The 17313-nt window shown below is 57.9% G+C and overlaps 1 protein-coding gene across 6 annotated transcripts in view; it reads left to right on the top strand.

Annotated features, from left to right (window-relative positions):
- The window catches only part of Arhgef10l (Rho guanine nucleotide exchange factor (GEF) 10-like), a 132798-nt gene that overhangs the window by 38087 nt on the left and 77398 nt on the right, over positions 1-17313 (top strand). For all 6 annotated transcript variants that reach the window (XM_005409810.2, XM_005409811.2, XM_005409809.2 and 3 more), the window contains exons 2-4: positions 8164-8243; positions 11787-11975; positions 12774-12807. In XM_005409810.2, the coding sequence (XP_005409867.1) occupies positions 8207-8243; positions 11787-11975; positions 12774-12807 (260 nt within the window). In that variant the 5' untranslated portion in view covers positions 8164-8206. The remainder of the gene's footprint in view (positions 1-8163; positions 8244-11786; positions 11976-12773; positions 12808-17313) is intronic.

Genomic DNA, 17313 nt, shown 5'->3' with positions numbered 1-17313 from the left:
GTGCCCTGGCATCTGCACAGAGGCCACACGAGGGGGAAGTGACTCACGCTGCCCTACTGGGACGCGAACCTCGGATTTGCTGCAGCAGGCGGGGCAGGGGTCACGGCTGTGGGTACACAGCTCAGAAAGGCGGGGGCTCATGGCGTCACTTGGCTGTGCAACTTGCAAATCCAGCTGATCCAGCTGTGCAAAACCATCTCCCTGACCAAACCCAAATCTTTTTTTTCCCCTTTGTTTGTGGTGCTGGTGAAGAACCCCCGGGCCTCAGGCATGCAAGACAAAGGTTTTACCACTGAACCACAACCCCCACCTTTTAAAGATATTGATTGAATGATTCATTGGTCCTGGGGGTTGAACTCAGGGCCTTCCTGAGAAGGATTCACAACCCCAGCCCTTTATAAATTTTTATTTACTTGTTTTTTAATTTGAGAGTTTTACCAAGTCACTAAATTACTCAGGCTGGGCTGGAACTTGCCATTTTCCTGCCTCAGCTTCTCAAAGTGCTGGTATTATAGTTGTGCATCACCACATCTGGCTTTTCATTTTTTGTTTTGAGACAGGGTCTGGCTAAATTGCCCAGGCTGGTCTCCAACTTGCAATCCTCCTGCCTCAGCTTCCTGAGTAGCTGGGATAACAGGCATGTGCCGCTGTGCCTGGCCAAACCCAGATTCATTGTTTACAGACGTGAATTGGCATGGTCCAGGCAGCCATGCAGTGCAGGCACATGTTGGGTGCCTGGGTTGCCTTCCTTGCTTCCTGCTCAGCGGGGCCCTCCAGAGGTCAGGGCGGGAGCTGCCAGTGTGGAGGAGGGAATGGAGCTGCAAATCACAGCCTCTCAGAGTGTCGTCCTGCCTTCCCCTTCTTGCAACTTTGCATCAGTCTGAGCCTTGGCTTCCCAGCCACCGAGAGGAGGGACCCTTTCGACGTGGTCCCATCGGCAGCGGCAGCAGTACATGCATGCTGGAATGCCAGCTGCCTGCCCGCACCGGCGCTGTTACAGGCTTCCCTATGTCTAGGGGGCACGGCCAAGGCTCAGCGAGGCTGGGTGGTGGCACACACTCCGTGTCTCATGCTGCTGTCCCCTTCCTGGCCTCCAGCGTGTGCTGTGGGGTCCTGGCTGCCCGGGATGTGGCGGAAGGCCTGGGGCCCTCCGGAGAGGAGGTTGGGGGCTTCCTCCTTCGGCAGCAGGAGACTTTCCTGACTGTGGCTTTGGAATTCCCAGCCCGATCCTGGAGACAAAGGGTTAATGTGTCTGGGGCCTGGGGGGAGGAGGGGAAAGGCTGGGAGAGCCCGGTTGGCCCACTCTCTGTCACTCGTAGCCCGTAGCTTCCCTGGCTGCACTCGTTTCCCAGGCAATAGCCCCCAGGGGTCCCCTCTGGCAGGACTGCAGGGGTGGGCATCTTCCCACAGTGGCCTCCTGGGGTGGGGGCTGTGGCTGCCCTGTCCTTTCTGCCCACGATTATTGACCAGGGGCTGGCCTGGGAGGTCAGTGGGGGGCTCCTCTGGGCTGGGGACAGAGCCTCCATTGTGTACGCTCCGCTCTCTGCCCAGGGCGGAGGGCCCTCCTCTGGGAGCCTCCCTGCTTCTCGCAAAGAGGAAAGGACGCCAGAGCCGCGCCCACCTTGGAAGCCCCAGAGTGGCCCAGTGCCTGGTGGGTGAGGGGAGGGGTGGAGCCGGGCCCTGGGGTCCTCTTGGCTGATTATGTAGCTCTGTCACCTGCGCCATCAGCTCCTGCACCCTCCTGAGGGTCCTGTCCTCTCCCAGGGCTTCAGTGCCCCACAGCTGCATGGCCTTGGGGACATGTGCCCGCCTCTCCCTGGGAGCCGACCCTGCCTTGCGTCCCACCAGTGGCCTTGGCTCTGCGGGTCACATAATGAGGAGCTGTGGGTCCCCTCCCTCCCAGCAGGGCACTGCACACTTCCTTCTCCAGCCCCAGGCCATTTGCATCCCTTTCTCCTCCCCCTGGGTCATAGCTTCTGAGGTTCCATACCTTCCTGCATTGTTCTCCCCTCTTCCCGGCAGAGACCACCCAGGTTCAGTCCCTCTTCCTGTTCCTGGTCTCTGACCTTTGCTTCCCCCGGGTTTGGTTTGGTAGCCCCAGGCAGTGCTGCTGCCGGAGATGAGGAGAAGCCCAGTGCTCCCTAGTGAAGGAGACCCTTGTGACAGGGGTGTGTCCCAAGCCCTGTGTGTGCCAGCATCACCTGTGCTCTTAGAAAATTATCTCTGTGCCCACGACCAAGTGCACCCCCGAATCAGAACCTCTAGGATTGGGCCTGGAAAGTTTTTTTTTTTTTTTTTAAAGTTCCACAACCAGGCTTGGGAACCACCATGTGAAATGAGTTGAAATGAGGGGGGCCAGTGTGTCACAGAGGAGAAACTGGGCCTGGGTTTTGAAGGCTGTGTAGGAGTTTGCTTGCTTTTCAGAGAGAGAATGCCACCTGGAGGAAACAAAGAGCCTGAGCAAAGGCCCATAGCGAGGGGCAGAATTTCAGGTCAGGTTGTGAGGGGCTGAGTCTGGAGAGGTCAAGGGGGAGGCGAATCCCAGAGGTTGCTGCTTGGGTCGTGGGCTTCGTGCTGAAGGGGAGGAGGAAGGGCTGGTAGTAAGCGGGGTGATGAGGGTGGTTGGTGGAACAGCCACTGTGGAGCCAGGCTGGGGGACAGGTTGGCCAAGGTCACATCTGATGACATCCGGAAGCCAGAGGCTGTCCGGGAACACGGGCCTGTGGAGGTGCTCAGGTCCTGACCAGTCTGAGCACCCAACCCCTGCTTCTTTTCTGGCTTCCCAGACGTGGCAGCAGTGTTTTGTGCTCTGGAGGGTGCCGGAGCCATAGTCTATTCTTGCCCAGACTGCTGGCCCCTGACCCCTCTGGCTACTCCCCAGGGCCAGGCTCCCCATCCTCCAATGTCTGGGCCCACTGTGCAGCCTCCTTGCCTTTCGGGTGCTCCCCGGCATTTCCCCAGACTGGTGCGGGGGATGGAGGAGGGGAGCCCCCTGCAGGGGTTGGGGTGCAGGATGCAGGTGCAGGCGGGAGGGGTGGGGGTTCTGTGGGCTGTGAGTTCGTGGACTCTGAACTCCAGGGGGCGGGAGGGAGCCCTGGACGAACTGCTAGCGCTTTGAGTTAGCAGAGCTGGGAAGGCAGTGGCTGTGGGAGCTGGCAGCTGGGGGGTGGGGCTGGGGTGGAGTGGCATCGGGATGGGAGGTGCCAAGGCGGGGCTGCCAGGAGCTGCGTCCCAGGCACAGAGCCGAGCTAGTCCCTGCAGGTGCTGTGCGGATAAAGGTCCCCGGCTCCCTTTTACCCCTTCCTGGAAGTCTGAGCATCACCCACGGGAGCGGCTCCCTCCTCCCTCTGCCTGCATGGTGCAGTGGGCAGAGAACCATTCTGGGAGAAGAAAATGCATAGCCTGACTGTTTGAGGCCAGCTTGGTCAGCGTGAGCCCAGTCGCTTGGTGGGTCTTGCTAGCACGCAGGACGTCGTGGTGCTGGAGGAAGGGATCCCCGGTGCCGATGGCTCTGCTGAGCTGGGAGTTGAGCTCATCCCGCTCCTGGCCACAAATCCCTTCATTCTAACCTGCCAGTGTCACAGTGCCTCAGGCAAGTCCCTTCCCCTCCTCTTGACTCAGTTTCCACATCTGCAAAGGCCGAGCAGCAGCACCTCCGGGAGCTGCCTCCAGCGTGTCCTGAGGCTCTGGTATGGGCTCTGTCTTTTAAAATGCAGGGTTGGGTCCCCAGGACTGCAAGCAAAACAGCAAAAGGGAACAGTATGCATGTTTATTTTCATTTCTCTTCCTCACCGGGCTCACTGTGGAGAATCTGGGAAATTCAGAAAGCAAAAAGAAAAGGAAGCCGGGCGTGGTGGCGCACGCCTGTAATCCCAGCACTCGGGAGGCTGAGGCAGGAGGACTGTTGCGAGTTCGAGGCCAGCCTGGGCTACAAAGTGAGCTCAAGCCCAGCCTGAACTGCATAGCGAGACCCTGTCTCAAAAAGACAAACAAACAAACAACAAAAAAGGAAAAGGAAAATCTCCTGCAACCTGCTGCCTACATGAATGTTAATATCTTACTTAGTGTGTTCCTTCCAGCTCTTTTCTTCAACACAGCTGGGACACAGGAGTGGCTGGATTTCTGTGCCTGCTGGACCATCTTTATTTATTTATTTTTTTGAGACAGGGTCTCACTGCTTACTTGGGGCTGGCCTTGAACTTGCAATCCTCCTGCCTCAGCCTCCTCAGTGCTGGGATTCTAAGTGTGCATCACCTCACCCCACTTGCCTTTGGTTTTGTGGGCTCTTCTCCAGTGCCTCTTATGCTGGACACTGTGGTGGGGAAGGTTTGGGCCACTCTTCCGGGAGAGACCCCGTTCCAGGGTATCGCTACCCCATTCTCCGGGTGCCAGCTCCCAGCTCCAAAGCTTCCAGACTGGGTCCAGCTCCGGGAGGCCTCAAAAACAGCAGCAAACAGCTGAGCAGCCTCCTTGCGTATGGTGTCTCCACACTCATTACCCCAGGGTTGTGTGGGCAGATGTGGGCACGGTGCCCGTTTTACAGAGGTGAAGCCCGAGGCTGTGGGAGGTGTGGCCCTGTCCACCTTGCAGATGGATCCTACATTCCAGGTCACTGCCACCAGATCTGATGGCTCAAGGTCCTAGGCTCCCAGAGTCCCTTAAACTCCTGGAGTGTAGAATCTCGATATGGGATCCTGTTTGCTGTCTGTCTCTCATTTTGGTGGTGACGGTGCCAGAAGGTACCCTTGTGGCGCTGGCCTTGCCTGCCCAAGGCTTTGTGGCAGAGCTCAGGCATCCTGTAGAGACCTCTGGGAGGCAAGTGACAGGATCCCCACTTTCCAAGTCCTAACCCTCTTTTTTATTTCTTCCAGCAATGCTGGAGATTGAACCCATAGCCTTCCCACAGAGCTACATCCCCAGCCCACTTTTTCTTTTCAAACAGGGTCTTGCTAATCTGCTAAATTGCCTAGACTGAGCTTGAATGTGTGATCTTCTTGCCTCAGCCTCCCAAACTGTTGGGAGTACAGGCATGCACCACAAGGCCCTGCAGGATCCCCACTTTACAGATGGGGACATGGAGCCTCAGCTAGGTGCGGAGAGGGGACTGCAGCCTGGGACCCTAACTGCCGTGGGCGCGCTGTGGCTGTCACAGCCACGTCCTGTGTGCGGGATGGGATGACGAATGTTAATGGCAGTCACAGGCCAGCATGTCCAGGGATCCTTCTGAGAGCTTTTCGCGTTTGTCCTCTGAATTTCAAGGTTCTGTGGCGGGGGCAATGGCTGCTCCCTCACCTACGCCTTTCTGAGGCGCGTGGCGTGTATGCGAAGTGGCAGCCACAGGCCCGCATGTGATGGGCCTCACTGACGGGTGTCCTTGTCCCGGGGACTTGAGGGTGAACCTGTAGCAGGCACCTCTGGGATCCCAGCCCCAAGGTCCAGGAGGCACTGTGATCCCGATGTTGAATTCCTGTGCTAAAAAGTTCCGAGGCCAGTTCTTGCGCTGTCATGTGGTCCCATTGCCTCTGTGACCTGGGAGCATCCTTATCTCTCAGAGCCTCTATTTCTCCGTCTGTAAAGTGGGGGTGTTGTAGAAATGAGCTTCAGACTCTCTGAGTGTTGGTGTACTCTCGCCTCTGGCAACAGCCTTGGGCCTTGGGGCAGAAGGACTGGGAGGGACATTGGGCTTCTTGACCCAGAACGGGGGAATCCCAGGTTTGGCTGCAGGACGGGTAGCAGCCTCTTTGAGTAGCAGCCTCTTTGGACGTCATCATCATCTGTATTTAAGCAGCAGGCTGCCCGAGAGGCTGGGCTAGGTGCCTCCCCTTCTGTGGATGGGTGCAAGTCTCCCCGGAACCTGTGGCCCAGTGCCTGCAGAGGAAGGCTGAGTGGGCCCCGGGGCTCACGCGCACCATGGGGGCTCCTCGCAGGAGGACCACTGTGGGGCTGTGGCCTCGTCTTCACCAATGCTTCTGGTTGCTCCCAGACCTCTGTGGAAGGTAAGGTTAGAGTCCCGGGAGTTTTCCCTGCGGGTCCGGAAGGCACAGCCGCACACGGGGGAGCACCTGGCCTCATGGGAGCAGGCCCTTGTCTCCCTGGATCCTGTGTCCAGGAGCGAGCCCTTTAGGCCTCCGGTTCATCCGCTCCAGGCCCCAGCGTGGACGGTGTCCGGGCTCACTGTACATGGTGCTCAGCAGCTAAATAGCCTTGTGCAGCGGGCAGAGGTGCCATAAACTGTGGTCCATCCCACCCCATACGGTGCCGCCACTGAAAATGGTGAGGCTGATGTCCACGCAGTGTTCTGAAATCATCACTGGGACTTAAGTAAAAAAAAAAAAAAAGCTGTTACAAAATCAGGCAACATGGTGCACACCTGTAATCCCAGCACTTAGAAGGCTGAAGCAGGAGGATCAGCTATGAGTTCGAGGCCAGCCTGGGCTATATAGTGAGTGAGACCTTGTCTCAAAAAAAAAACCCCAAACAAAACTATTACAGGGCGGGGGTCCACCTGCCTCCTTCTAAACACACAAGGCTGACCCATTAGCAGTCCTGTATCTGCAGGGACTGTGTTCTGAGATCCCCAGAGGGAGCCTGAAGCCATGGATAGTACCGGCCTCTAAATGTGCTGTATGTGCACACCTCGCTAAAGACTAATTTTTTTTCTTTTTTTTCCCCGTACCGGGGATCGAACTCATGACCTTGTGCTTGCCAGGCAGGCGCTGTGCCGCGGCTAAACCTCCAGCCCCTAAAGATTAATTTGTAAATTAGGCACAGTAAGAGTTGAACAGCAGTAACTCAAAATAAAATAGAGCAGTTTGAACAATATGCTGTAACAGGAGTTGCGCGAATTGGCCTCTCCCTGTCTCCCAAAACCTCTTACCGCGCTATGCTTGCCTTTCTTATGAAGATGCGAGGTTGATAGGATGGATGTCGGGGTGATGAGGTGAAGCGAGGGGGGAGCAGGGTGCATAGCATCAGGCTTCTGTGGATGGGAGGTTTGTGGGTCCTGGTGGCACCGGCTCACCAGGGTGACAGGCAAGCTGGCAAATAACACGGGTGGTCCTGGAAGGCATCTTTTTTCTTATTGTGTGAATTTTAGAAGGTACTGGGACATATCCTTAATGAGTACAGATTCTGGAGCCTGGGGGCCCAAGTTTGAACTCGTCCTGTGTGATCCTGGGCAAGTTGCTTACCCTCTCGGGGCCTCATTTTCTGATTTATAGTTTGGATTAATATATGTCAATGATAGGGTGATGGCTGAGACATGGGGCGCTATGTGAAACATTGGCTGCTGCTAATATTCCCGTTTGCGCGTGTTCCATTTTCACTTGGTAAGCTGGGATAAAGGCTGTAGACAGGGAAGGGAAACGGGACCCGGATGTTGGTGGCCGAGCAGACTGGACTGGAGCGCTTGCTGCCCTCCTCCGCAGGACCTGGGGCGCTAGCCCTTAGCTCTGCTGGGGAGAACTTTCCTCACTGCTTGCCGGGAGACGCCTGGCAAGGTTGCCCCAGCCCTGGAAGCCCACCGAGGCACAGGCCTTCTGACGTGTGAGCTCCCACGAGGAGCCGCGGTGGGCAGGAGGAGCTGAGGGAGCCGGAGCCTTTCGGATTCTGCCCTGTCTCATGCCGCCCGAGCCTCTGCGGCCCTTTCCTTCCTACACCCGTGGGCCAAGGCCTGTGGCCCCTTGGCAGCTGGCCAGCCCCATGGGGCAGGACAGTGAGACAGAGAAGGTGGCCTTCAGCGGGGTCACAGGCAGGGCCTGGTGAGAGCTTCCAGCCCGGAGGAGCCTGTGGTGCCCAGGGAGCCAGGAGGAGGAAGTACCCGCCACCCCTGCCATGGTACAGGGGACCCAGCTTCTGTCACACGGGCACCTGGGGGCCCATGCATCCCCTAAGCCAGAGGGCACAGGCAGGGACCCTCCTCGCTGGACTGCACACTCCTGCATGCCCCTTGGCATTGGGCAAAGGCAGGTCTGTGGCAGCAGCGGCTTCCGGGTTAATGATTTATGCTGGGTGGAGGCTGGGTCCTTGCTGGGGCTGCCCCGCGCCCCGGGAGCTGCTGGGAAGTTTCCCTGTGGAGCACACATGTTGTGAGCCAGGCACCCTCTCTGCTGCCGAAACTTGGCCTCGACCTCCATCTGACTGCTTCCTGGCCTTTTTCTACAGGCGAGCGGTGGACACGGCGCTGGCCTGAGCTGGACCGTGTCTGATGGCTTCCTCCAACCCGCCTGCACAGCCTGCCGTAGGTAGGTACCGCGGCCCCTCCTGCTGTCCCTCCCCACCACGGCCCCAAGGAGCTGGGCTGCAGGCGGACCCTGTGTCTGTCCACCCCCTCTGCCTCAGTCTCCTCGCCACAAAGTGGAAATCACGTCTTCCTTCAGAGCAGGCGCCGGCCAAGGACTAACGTATCACCTGTGCCTCTCTGATGGCCCGGACAGATGGACAGTTTGGGGCCTGTGATTGAGGTGCACCTGGGGCAGAGTTGTCAGTCAAGGGCGGGGTGCTAGGTTGGGCAGAGAGCCAGGCTGTCAGATCAGCCTAAGGGGTGCCAGATTTAGGGAGAAAAATGAGGCAGAAAAAGCCCCTGCTTATACTAACAAAGTTATTCATTGTTGATCTGAAATTCAATCCAGTGTCCTGTATTTTATTTGGCAGCCCCAGCAGTGGCCTCAGTCCTTGCCGGTGGCATCTGGGCCCTGCCTGGAGGAACTGGACCCAAGGCTGTTTCACCCACCAGCCCGGGGCCCCCTGCCCCAGGGAGGCAGGGTAGCAGAGTGGTCACAAACAGGAATTGTCGCCTGCCTCATCTGGGTGTGGATGCTGACCCTCCCACTTACGCTGTGCACTTAACTGAGTGACCTGGGTCCCATGCAGTAATAATGACTCCCTCGCCTTGTTGTTGTGAGGTTTAAATACAGGTCGGGCTCTGATATGGGGTAATCAATGGCTCCATGGATGGAAGCCGGGGTGTCACCGCAGGGTGTCAGCGGGACAAACCGTGGGTGCCGTTCCCTGACCTGGGTAGGGCCAGATGACAGTCTCGTCCTCCCTCAGCATCCTCCGAGTGCAGAGTCAGCTCTGGGGATGCCCAAGCCAGGACCACGGTGGCCTCCTGGGGTCCCTGCCTCCGGGGCTCGCTGGGTTAGCTGTCGCAAGGCCTGGGCGAGCTCAGGAGCGTCGAAGGCATGGGTGCCCTGCTCCTGCTGTGCCACCTGCTCAGATGACAGGGAAGGGCTCAGCTTGGCTCCCTGTTACCCTGGGCTGGGTCCCTGATGTTCCTTCTGATAAGATGCAGCATGTGACTGCCTGGAGGAGGACAAGGATGGCCAGCTGGGAGAGGATCCTGGGGACAGGCACATCTCCTGCCGTGGCCCGGACGTGGGGTCCCAGGATGGCAGACTCTGGCCTGGCTGTCAGAGGCACCCCGTTCCCTCTCTCCTTCCCTCCCAGAGGACCCAGACGCAAGCCTGTGCACGTGGGAAACTTTTGCAGTGGAGCCAGTTCGTGTGCTCAGCAAACGGTTGCAAATCTTTGCCCCAGCTCTGCCTAACACTGCTGGCTCATGCAGCGGGGGAAGTGCCCTGTCCTAGGCTCCGATTCTGGTAGAGCTTCCTTTGTCTCACCAAGCTAATCTGGTTCCTGAGGAGAGGGTCCCCCAGACACCAGCTCAATGGTGACCTCTGCCCCTGGTGTGTGTCTGCAGCCCCCTGGGTGCTTGTTCCTGCTGCCACCTCAGCCTGGGCACCTGGTCCTCACCCGATCAAGGCAGACTTTTCCCCAGTACGTGCTGGCCATCCCCTCTCAGCACGGTTTCTGTTGCTTGTTCGCAGTTTGCCCCTGCTGTGTCAGCCTCCCTGGCCTGCGGTGGGCTTGGGACACCCAGACCTTGGTCCTGGAGCTGCCAGCAGCCGATTCATAGATGCAAGGGTGATATTGATGGGTGAGCTGCGGCTCTTTGCTCTTAAAGGGAGGTGTCCGAGAGTCCCTGATTTCTCCTGGGAGTCCAGGTGGCCCGTGACGTCCATCCCACCCGGGGACAGGACAGGCGCTGACAACAGTGACAGGAGTCATGAGGACGATGACAGAATGACAGTAATAATCAGTGGCATCATCACCCTAGGAGTAGCTCACAGCTGGGTGTGGTGGCACATGATTGTCATCCCTGCAAGGGGAAAACAAGACCTTACACCACACACGCACTCTATAATCGACACAGACGTACCCAAAGCAGTGTCAAAATTGTACCAAAGGAAGCTGGGTGTTATAGTGCATAGTTTAATCCCAGCTCTCTCAGAAGCCGAGGCAGGAGGATCTCAGATTTGAGCCCAGGCTGGGCAAATTAATGACTTAATGAGACCCTGTCTCAAAGCAAAAAAGATTTAAGGACCTAATTCAGCATGAAAGCCCTGGGTTCTAGCCCCAGTACTGAAAACAGTCATACCAAATGTGGCCAGACGTGATGGCGCATGCCTGTAATACCAGCACTCGGGAGGCTGAGGCAGGAAGATGGTTGTGAGTTTAGGACCAGCCTGGGCTACAAAGTGAGCTCAGCCTGAATTTCACAGTGAGACCCTGTCTCAAAAAAAACAAAACAAAACAAAACAAACAAACCCACAAAAAACAAAAAAACCCCAAATGTGACTTTATTAATATTATAAGGTTTAAAAATATCTAAAATAATTCAATCCCAAATATATTTTATTTGGGGTTGTAATACCAAATGAACACTGTTACACAAGAGTGAAAAATGCCTGAAATAAGCAATCCGCACACAAATAGCTAGGCTGACTGCCTGATTGATCTCATGAGCTGCCGCTGGGCTTGTGATTATAAAACCATGACCCCAGCTTCCCCTCCAACCCATGTATTTCCTTTGCTACGTCACTATGGGGCAGAGCCAAAGGTTCAAGCTACTTCCGGGAGGCCGCAGGGCTTTGTGGGAAGAGTCCAGTGTTTCTGGCTGGAGAGCTGGTGGGCACTCACGGGGCCATCTGCGTCAGATGCTGGGAGAGAAGGCTGGGCAGAGGGCAGGGACGTCACTGCTCCGAGGGATGGCCTGAGAGGCGGGGGCTGCTGTGTTCTTTCACAGGGAATTCATTCATTCATTCCGTTCACAGAAACTGCTGAGTCCCTGCCTTGGGCCAGGCCAGCATGGGACAGTAAAGGGGGGTGGGTAGGGGGACGTCTCTGCTCTGGGAGATCTGAGGTCAAGAGGAGAGTACTCACAGGACAGACGGAGAAAGCAGAGAAGGCAAGGACAGCAGCAAGCCGGGCCTGCTCTGTTAGTTGCTTGAGTTGAGCTTTGGAGGAGGAGGAAGACAGGATCTCAGAGGGGTCTCCCAGGAGGAGCACAGGGAGTGAGCAAGGCATCCCGGGCAGCTGACTTCCTGCCGCCTCATGCGAGACGTGCCTGCCTGTGCTCATTTGCACCAACGCATAAGTGTGCAGACACCCACGGGAAGGAGTGTGCCCGCATGCGCACTTGCATTTAAAGTCTTCTTGCTCACAGAACAGGGAGACAGAAAACAGGAGGAAATATGTACCTGTGTTCAGGTGCAGAGAGCCACCTGCTTAGCCCGGGAGCTTCCTTCCTCCCCTCCATCCACTGCCACCTGCTGAGACACCTAACCCAGCCCCCTGTACACCTTAGGAGCATGGCAGGGCCATTGGGCCCGCGTGTGACTTTGGCCTTGTCCCTAAGAACCGCTCCCGTCCCTGCTCAGACGCAGTGCCCACCTCCCTGACCACTAAGCAATCCCTGTAGCCCGCTGAGCTCTCCTTTCCTGCAGGAGATCCGCTGGTTCCTGCAGCCCCAGGCCCCTGCCCCGAGGCGGAGGAGGACCCGGGAGAGGCCTTTGAGTTCGAGGACAGTGATGATGAAGAGGACACCAGCACAGGCCTGGGTGTCTCCCGCCTTGCCCCTGAGAAGGCCGAGGACGACCCCCCTCTGATCCACTTTGACTCCGCCCCCCGCTCGGGTAAGCTCTTGTTTGGTCCGAGTTCCAGGCGTCTGGGGCTACAGAGTGCAGAGAGCTGCCTGCGGTGTGGACTCCTGGGGGTGCCTGGTGGCCGCTCTGCTGTCCCTAGAAGGCCGGAAGGGGGACACAGGGAGCAAGCTGAAATCCGCGCTTCCCAGTCCGCGCTTCCCAGTCCACGCTTCCCTCGGGAATGGAGATTCCTAGCATTCCTGCAACATCTGGCGCACTCTGGCGAGTTGTACATGAGAGCTTGGCCGGGTTTTGCTGTGGAGACAGTTGCTGCCCAGAACTCGTGTCCCTGAGTCCCTCTCGGCTTCTCCCCCAGAGCATCCACCCTAGCCTGAGGAGCAGCCTCTCGAGGTCCCCTCTCCCCTTCCCCGTCTGCTTGGGGAGCCGGGAGTGGGAGGTCCCCATATAAGGCTGGCCTCGATGGTGACTGCTGGGCTCCGAGGTTCTGTCATATGGGAGAGGCTCTGGGGACCGGACCAGCCGGAACTTCCTGCAGCCTCCAGACAGCGCTCCAGGAGGAGCTGGGGGCGGGAGAGGCCAGGGCTGCAGGGCTGGGTCCTGGCTGGGGCTGGGAAGTGGGCTTCGGGGTTGGGGAGTTGGGGCGGGGCGGCGCAGGTAGGACAGGTAAGGAGTTTAATCACCAGAAGGGAGGCGGAGACCCAGCAGGCAGGCACCCCAGCTGCTAGGTCCTGTCCCTGGCTCCCCGAAAGGCGGGAGGGGGCGGGAATAGGCTGGATCCTTGGGCCCAGCCTCCTGCCTTACAGGCTTTCCCTCCCCTCTTCTCCGCAGACCCGGATCGAGCGACTGCACCGCCCCAGACAGAGTAAGTGCGCTGAGCCTTTGCTTTGTAGATGGGAGAGATGAGTGGAGCAAGCGTGTGGGGCGGGTGGAGCCCTGGAAGAGGCCCCAGGAGCCTCTGGAAGGAGGCTGGTGGTTCCTTTCTTTTTGGTCTTTTTGAGACAGGGTCTCGCTGTGCAGTTCAGGCTGGCCTTGAACTCACTTTGTAGCCCAGGCTGGTCTCAAACGCTCAACGATCCACCTGCCTCAGCCTCCTGAGTGCTGGGATTACAGGCATGCGCCACCATGCCTGGCACAGCTGGTGGTTCCTTAAGACCCTTCTGGGGACAGGACAGGACAAGGCCAGTCCCTGACATTTTAATGTGGCCCCTTCCTGAGCAGGCCTGGCCCCAGCCCTGCCCTTGTTCCTGGCCATGCATGGCCTTGGTGGAGTCACAGAACTCACTGCAAGTGTCCTCCTGCCTCTTTGTGACGTGGAAGCAATGAGAGGCCACCCCTGGGGCTGTCATTGAGAGCCAGGTGGGTGCCTGGTGTGGCTTTGCCAACTACCCCATTCCCATGCTGCTTCTTATTTTTTTAAATTTTATTTCTGTTTTTTGAGACAGAGTTTCACTCTATAGTTTAGGCTGTCCTTGAATTCCACTCTGTAACCCAGGCTGACCTGGAACTTGTGGGGATCTTCCTGCCTCAGCCTCCCAAGTGCTGGGATGACAGGTGTGCGCCACCACTCCTGGCTCCCCATTCCCATTCTCATGACTGTTGTTGGGGACTCTGTCCTTCTGTCCCTGTGCAGCCTCATGGAGGCTGGGTGCCTGCGTCCTAACCCTGGCTCAGTGAGCACCAAGCTCAGGACTCTGCATATACGTCAAAGTCCCGCTGGACTCTGGTATTCTTATCTGTAAAATGGGCCAGTGGTGGTCCCCTAAGCATGTGCAGTGTCACAGCAGGCATTTAATTAGAACAGTCACTTTTTTCTTTCTTCCTAGTATGGGGAACTAAACCCAGGCCCTTTTTAATTTTTCCTTTTTTGGAGGCAGGACCTCGCTAGGTAGTCTATGCTGGACTTGAACTCTTGGTGATCCTCCTGCTTCAGCCTCCTGAGTGCTGAGATTATAGGCATGCGTCATTATCCCTGGCTCTATTTTTCACTTTGAGACAAGGTCTTGCTCAGTCACTATGTTGCCCAGGCTGGAGTTCTGCTTCTTATGATCCTCCTGCCTCAGCCTCCCAGAGTGCTGGGATTATAGCCACCAGCATACCTGGCTAGGACAAGTTGCTTTGAATCCCAGCTCCTCTGTGTTCTTTGTGCTCCGGGTTGGAAGCTGAGCCTCTCTGGGTGCTGGTGTCCAGAGACTGTCCTGCGCCCAAGTTAACAGCCAGGGGCATTAGGGGCGAGTTGAAAGCCTGACTGGCCCGGTAGGAGGCAGGGGTCTGGGCGCCTGCCTGTCTCCTTGGGAGGAGCTGGGCCCGGGGCTGATTCTCAGGCCAGCCCTGGGCCCTGCAGGGGCGGAAGTCCTGTCTGCTCATTTGGTGCCCTGAGTGGGTGGACCCTGGGAGGGTTTCTGCCGGGCTGCTACCCTATAATTAGGTCGAACATTGGGGCCACCTCTCCCGCGATGACGGAGCTGGGGTGACTGCAGCTGATCCCCTGCACCAGCCAGGGAGCTGCCCATGACTGGGGTCTCTTTGCAGTGGGGTGGGGCCGGGACAGCGAAGTCCCTGAACCCCTGAGCCCCTGGTCCTCCCCGGGGCTGGCTCTCGGTCTGTGTTCTCCTGGAGACCCAGGTTCCCCTCCCTGCCCGGCTTCTCTGTGCCTGTGGTCCTGCTGTGTCCTGGGGGCCCTGGCTCCGGAGCTTGGCCTCAGTGACTGCAGCCAGATCAAGTGTCAGGCTGGCGCCAGACGCCACGCTGGGGCCGAGTGACCCAGTGGTCCCCTGAGCTGGTGCGTACTATGCTGTTTTTCTGTCATCCCGTTGCTTAGCACGGGTAGCATGGGTCAGAGAGGGCCGGGTCCAGGCAAGGAGGGGACGGGGCTCTGTCTTTAACCCTCTGCCTGCCTCCCTGTGCACTCCCTCCCATCACAAACTGTCTCTGGAGTTGCTGGCACCCTGGACCCCTTCTCCCAGGTGACTGTCACTGGCTGTGTGGCTTTGGGCTGCCTGACAACCTCTCTGTGCTCCAGTTTCCCTGAATGTTAGGTGGAAGCATTTGTGAGGGGTCAAAGTAGACCGACCCTCTCCCCTCAGTACTTGGGGCTGGCACCTCTCCGCAAACAGAAGCAAATCAGTGTCACTTCTGAGTGCACTACCTGGGCAACAGGGCTTTTACTGTCACTGACTGGACCCTGTCCATGGGACATGACCCTGTGTAGAATTTGGGTTAGGACAGGAGCCGTAAGAGGCCTGTGAACTTGCCCACGGGTGTGACTTCACACGGAGAGGTGCGGGTGCCTCCTGATGCCCTGCCCAGCGCCCCAGCCCCTTCCCTCCTTCTGGACTCTGTGGACGGAGGTTGTGCTGCTCCTATGGTCGGTTGGTGATTTTCCACTCTGGGATCTTCCGGGAGTGGGATCCGTCCAGGTCACTTTCCTCCTCTCGTCATCCAAGAAAAAAGGAAACAAAATCTTGATTTTTTTTTTTTTAAAACTTACCCAAAGGTGGTCCCTAAACAAGCACTGCTTTGAAAGCAGCGATGTCAGGGTGGGGACTTTCCAGCCTCTCTGGGCTGTGTTTCCTCCTCAGGCCTGCTGGGAGGTGTGGGGAGCCTGGCTCCTACCTGCCTCCAGCTGCTGAGGCCCCTGATGAAGTAGTGAGAACCCTGCTGAGATCTGAGAGCTTTAGTGTCAGAGTGACCTCACCCCCTGCAGGACACTTGGTGCCCAGCTGGGGAGGTGGGAGGCAGGACCGGCCTTGCCGCCTTCACAGCGGGTGAGCGGAGCCACGGGGCCCTGAGCTGCCAGGCGGGAGCGCAGCTGGCCGCCAGAGGGCTGGCAGTGATCCTCTGTGCCCCAAGGAGCTGGCTTCAGCTTTGGCAAGTTGCTTACTGTCCCCAGCTTCTGTTTCTCTGCTCTCTCTCTCTTAACGGTTTTTTCAGATGGTCTCACTGTGTAGCCCAGGCTGACCTCAAACATACAAGCAATTCTCCTGCCTCAGCCTCCCAAGGGCTGGGACTACAGGCGTGTGCTACATACCCAGCATCTAGCCTCTGTTTCTAAGCAGGGAACTAGGGACAGTTTGCCTCCTCTCTTGCACGGCTCTGTGGGGAGAATCCAGACCTGGGGCTACATAGGGCTGGCCCAAGCCACCTGCTCCAGCAACATTCTCTGCCACTATTGGGCTCTGTGCCCCTGGGAGTTCGACCTGGGCTCTAGTGGGCATTTACCCCCTCGCGTGCCCACAGGCAGCCTCCCTGCCTCTCCGTCCTGCATCTCCTATGCTCATGGCAAGGTCACACGTGCCTGGGGAGTGGCGCTAAGGACAGCTGGGGCTGATGGGCGGCTGCATGGACGAGGGTATGGGTGGCAGGTGGCGTGTGGCTCGGAGGTCTGGGACGCCCGTGTCTCTCTGTGTGCTTGCCTGGGCACCTGCAGAAGGCATCCAGGCTGCCCACGGGGTAAACAGCGCTGCTGGTGCGGCCGGGTGCGTGTTGGCCTATGGGTGATGTTGGGATAGAGCACCCTGCTCAGCCTGCCTTAGGGGGCAAGGTGGCTGGGAGCGCCTCCGCCCTGCTGCCGGGAAAAGCAGCCTTCCCGCTCCACTAACTGGCAGTGCGCTGTCTTCCCTGTGTGGGACACACATACCCGCTGGCAGATAACCTGAGCACAGCATCAGACAGGGCTGGTAGTACTGACTGGCCGTGCTGACTGCGTACTGTGCACGGAGCTAGCTGCCCGGGTCCCTGTGCATCTCTAGGTTGGAGCCGCTGTCGCTCCCCAGGGAAGCCAGGTGGTGCGTTCCAGGCACCTGAGCATCAGAAACAGAGACCAGGACCATGGCTCCCCTCACCCTGAGTCCCCCACCGCCACCTGCTTTGTGGTGGGAGGGTGTGGCTGGCTGCGCGCGAGCCACCCGCTGTGTGTTTGCTGAGGTGAGGATTTTGCCCATGGAGAGAGCTCTCCAAGCCCCTGGAGTGTTCCGTACCACCTGGGAGCCTGGGCAGTGCCTGGTATGTGGCGCTGGGTGAGTGGAGGCATCTTTCTACACGTAGGTCAGCTCTGAGGGGACAGGGACTATATTTTTTGGGCAAAGGGGATGTTTTGTTTGCTGCTGTGTCCTCATGGTTTAGCACAACGTCAGGCTCAGGACAAGTGCTGAGGATATGGTTATTGAATGACTGATAGATGGAGGGACCCTGAGGGTCTGAAAAGCGACTCTCAGTGTCTCCGTGACAATCAGCAGAAAACAAACTGTTCAGCAATGAGGTGTCCAAGGCTGAATTCTGACCCTGGCAGTGGGCGGGGACCAGGCCAGAGGCCTGGGGGAGGGGGAGGGCGCATAGGAGTGGCTGAGTGGCCTGAGACCAATCTGGATTG

The sequence above is a fragment of the Chinchilla lanigera genome, unplaced genomic scaffold, assembly GCF_000276665.1.
Source record: "Chinchilla lanigera isolate Chin_1 unplaced genomic scaffold, ChiLan1.0 scaffold00126, whole genome shotgun sequence".
Lineage (NCBI taxonomy): Eukaryota > Metazoa > Chordata > Mammalia > Rodentia > Chinchillidae > Chinchilla > Chinchilla lanigera.
This window is presented reverse-complemented; position numbering and strand designations above follow the sequence as displayed.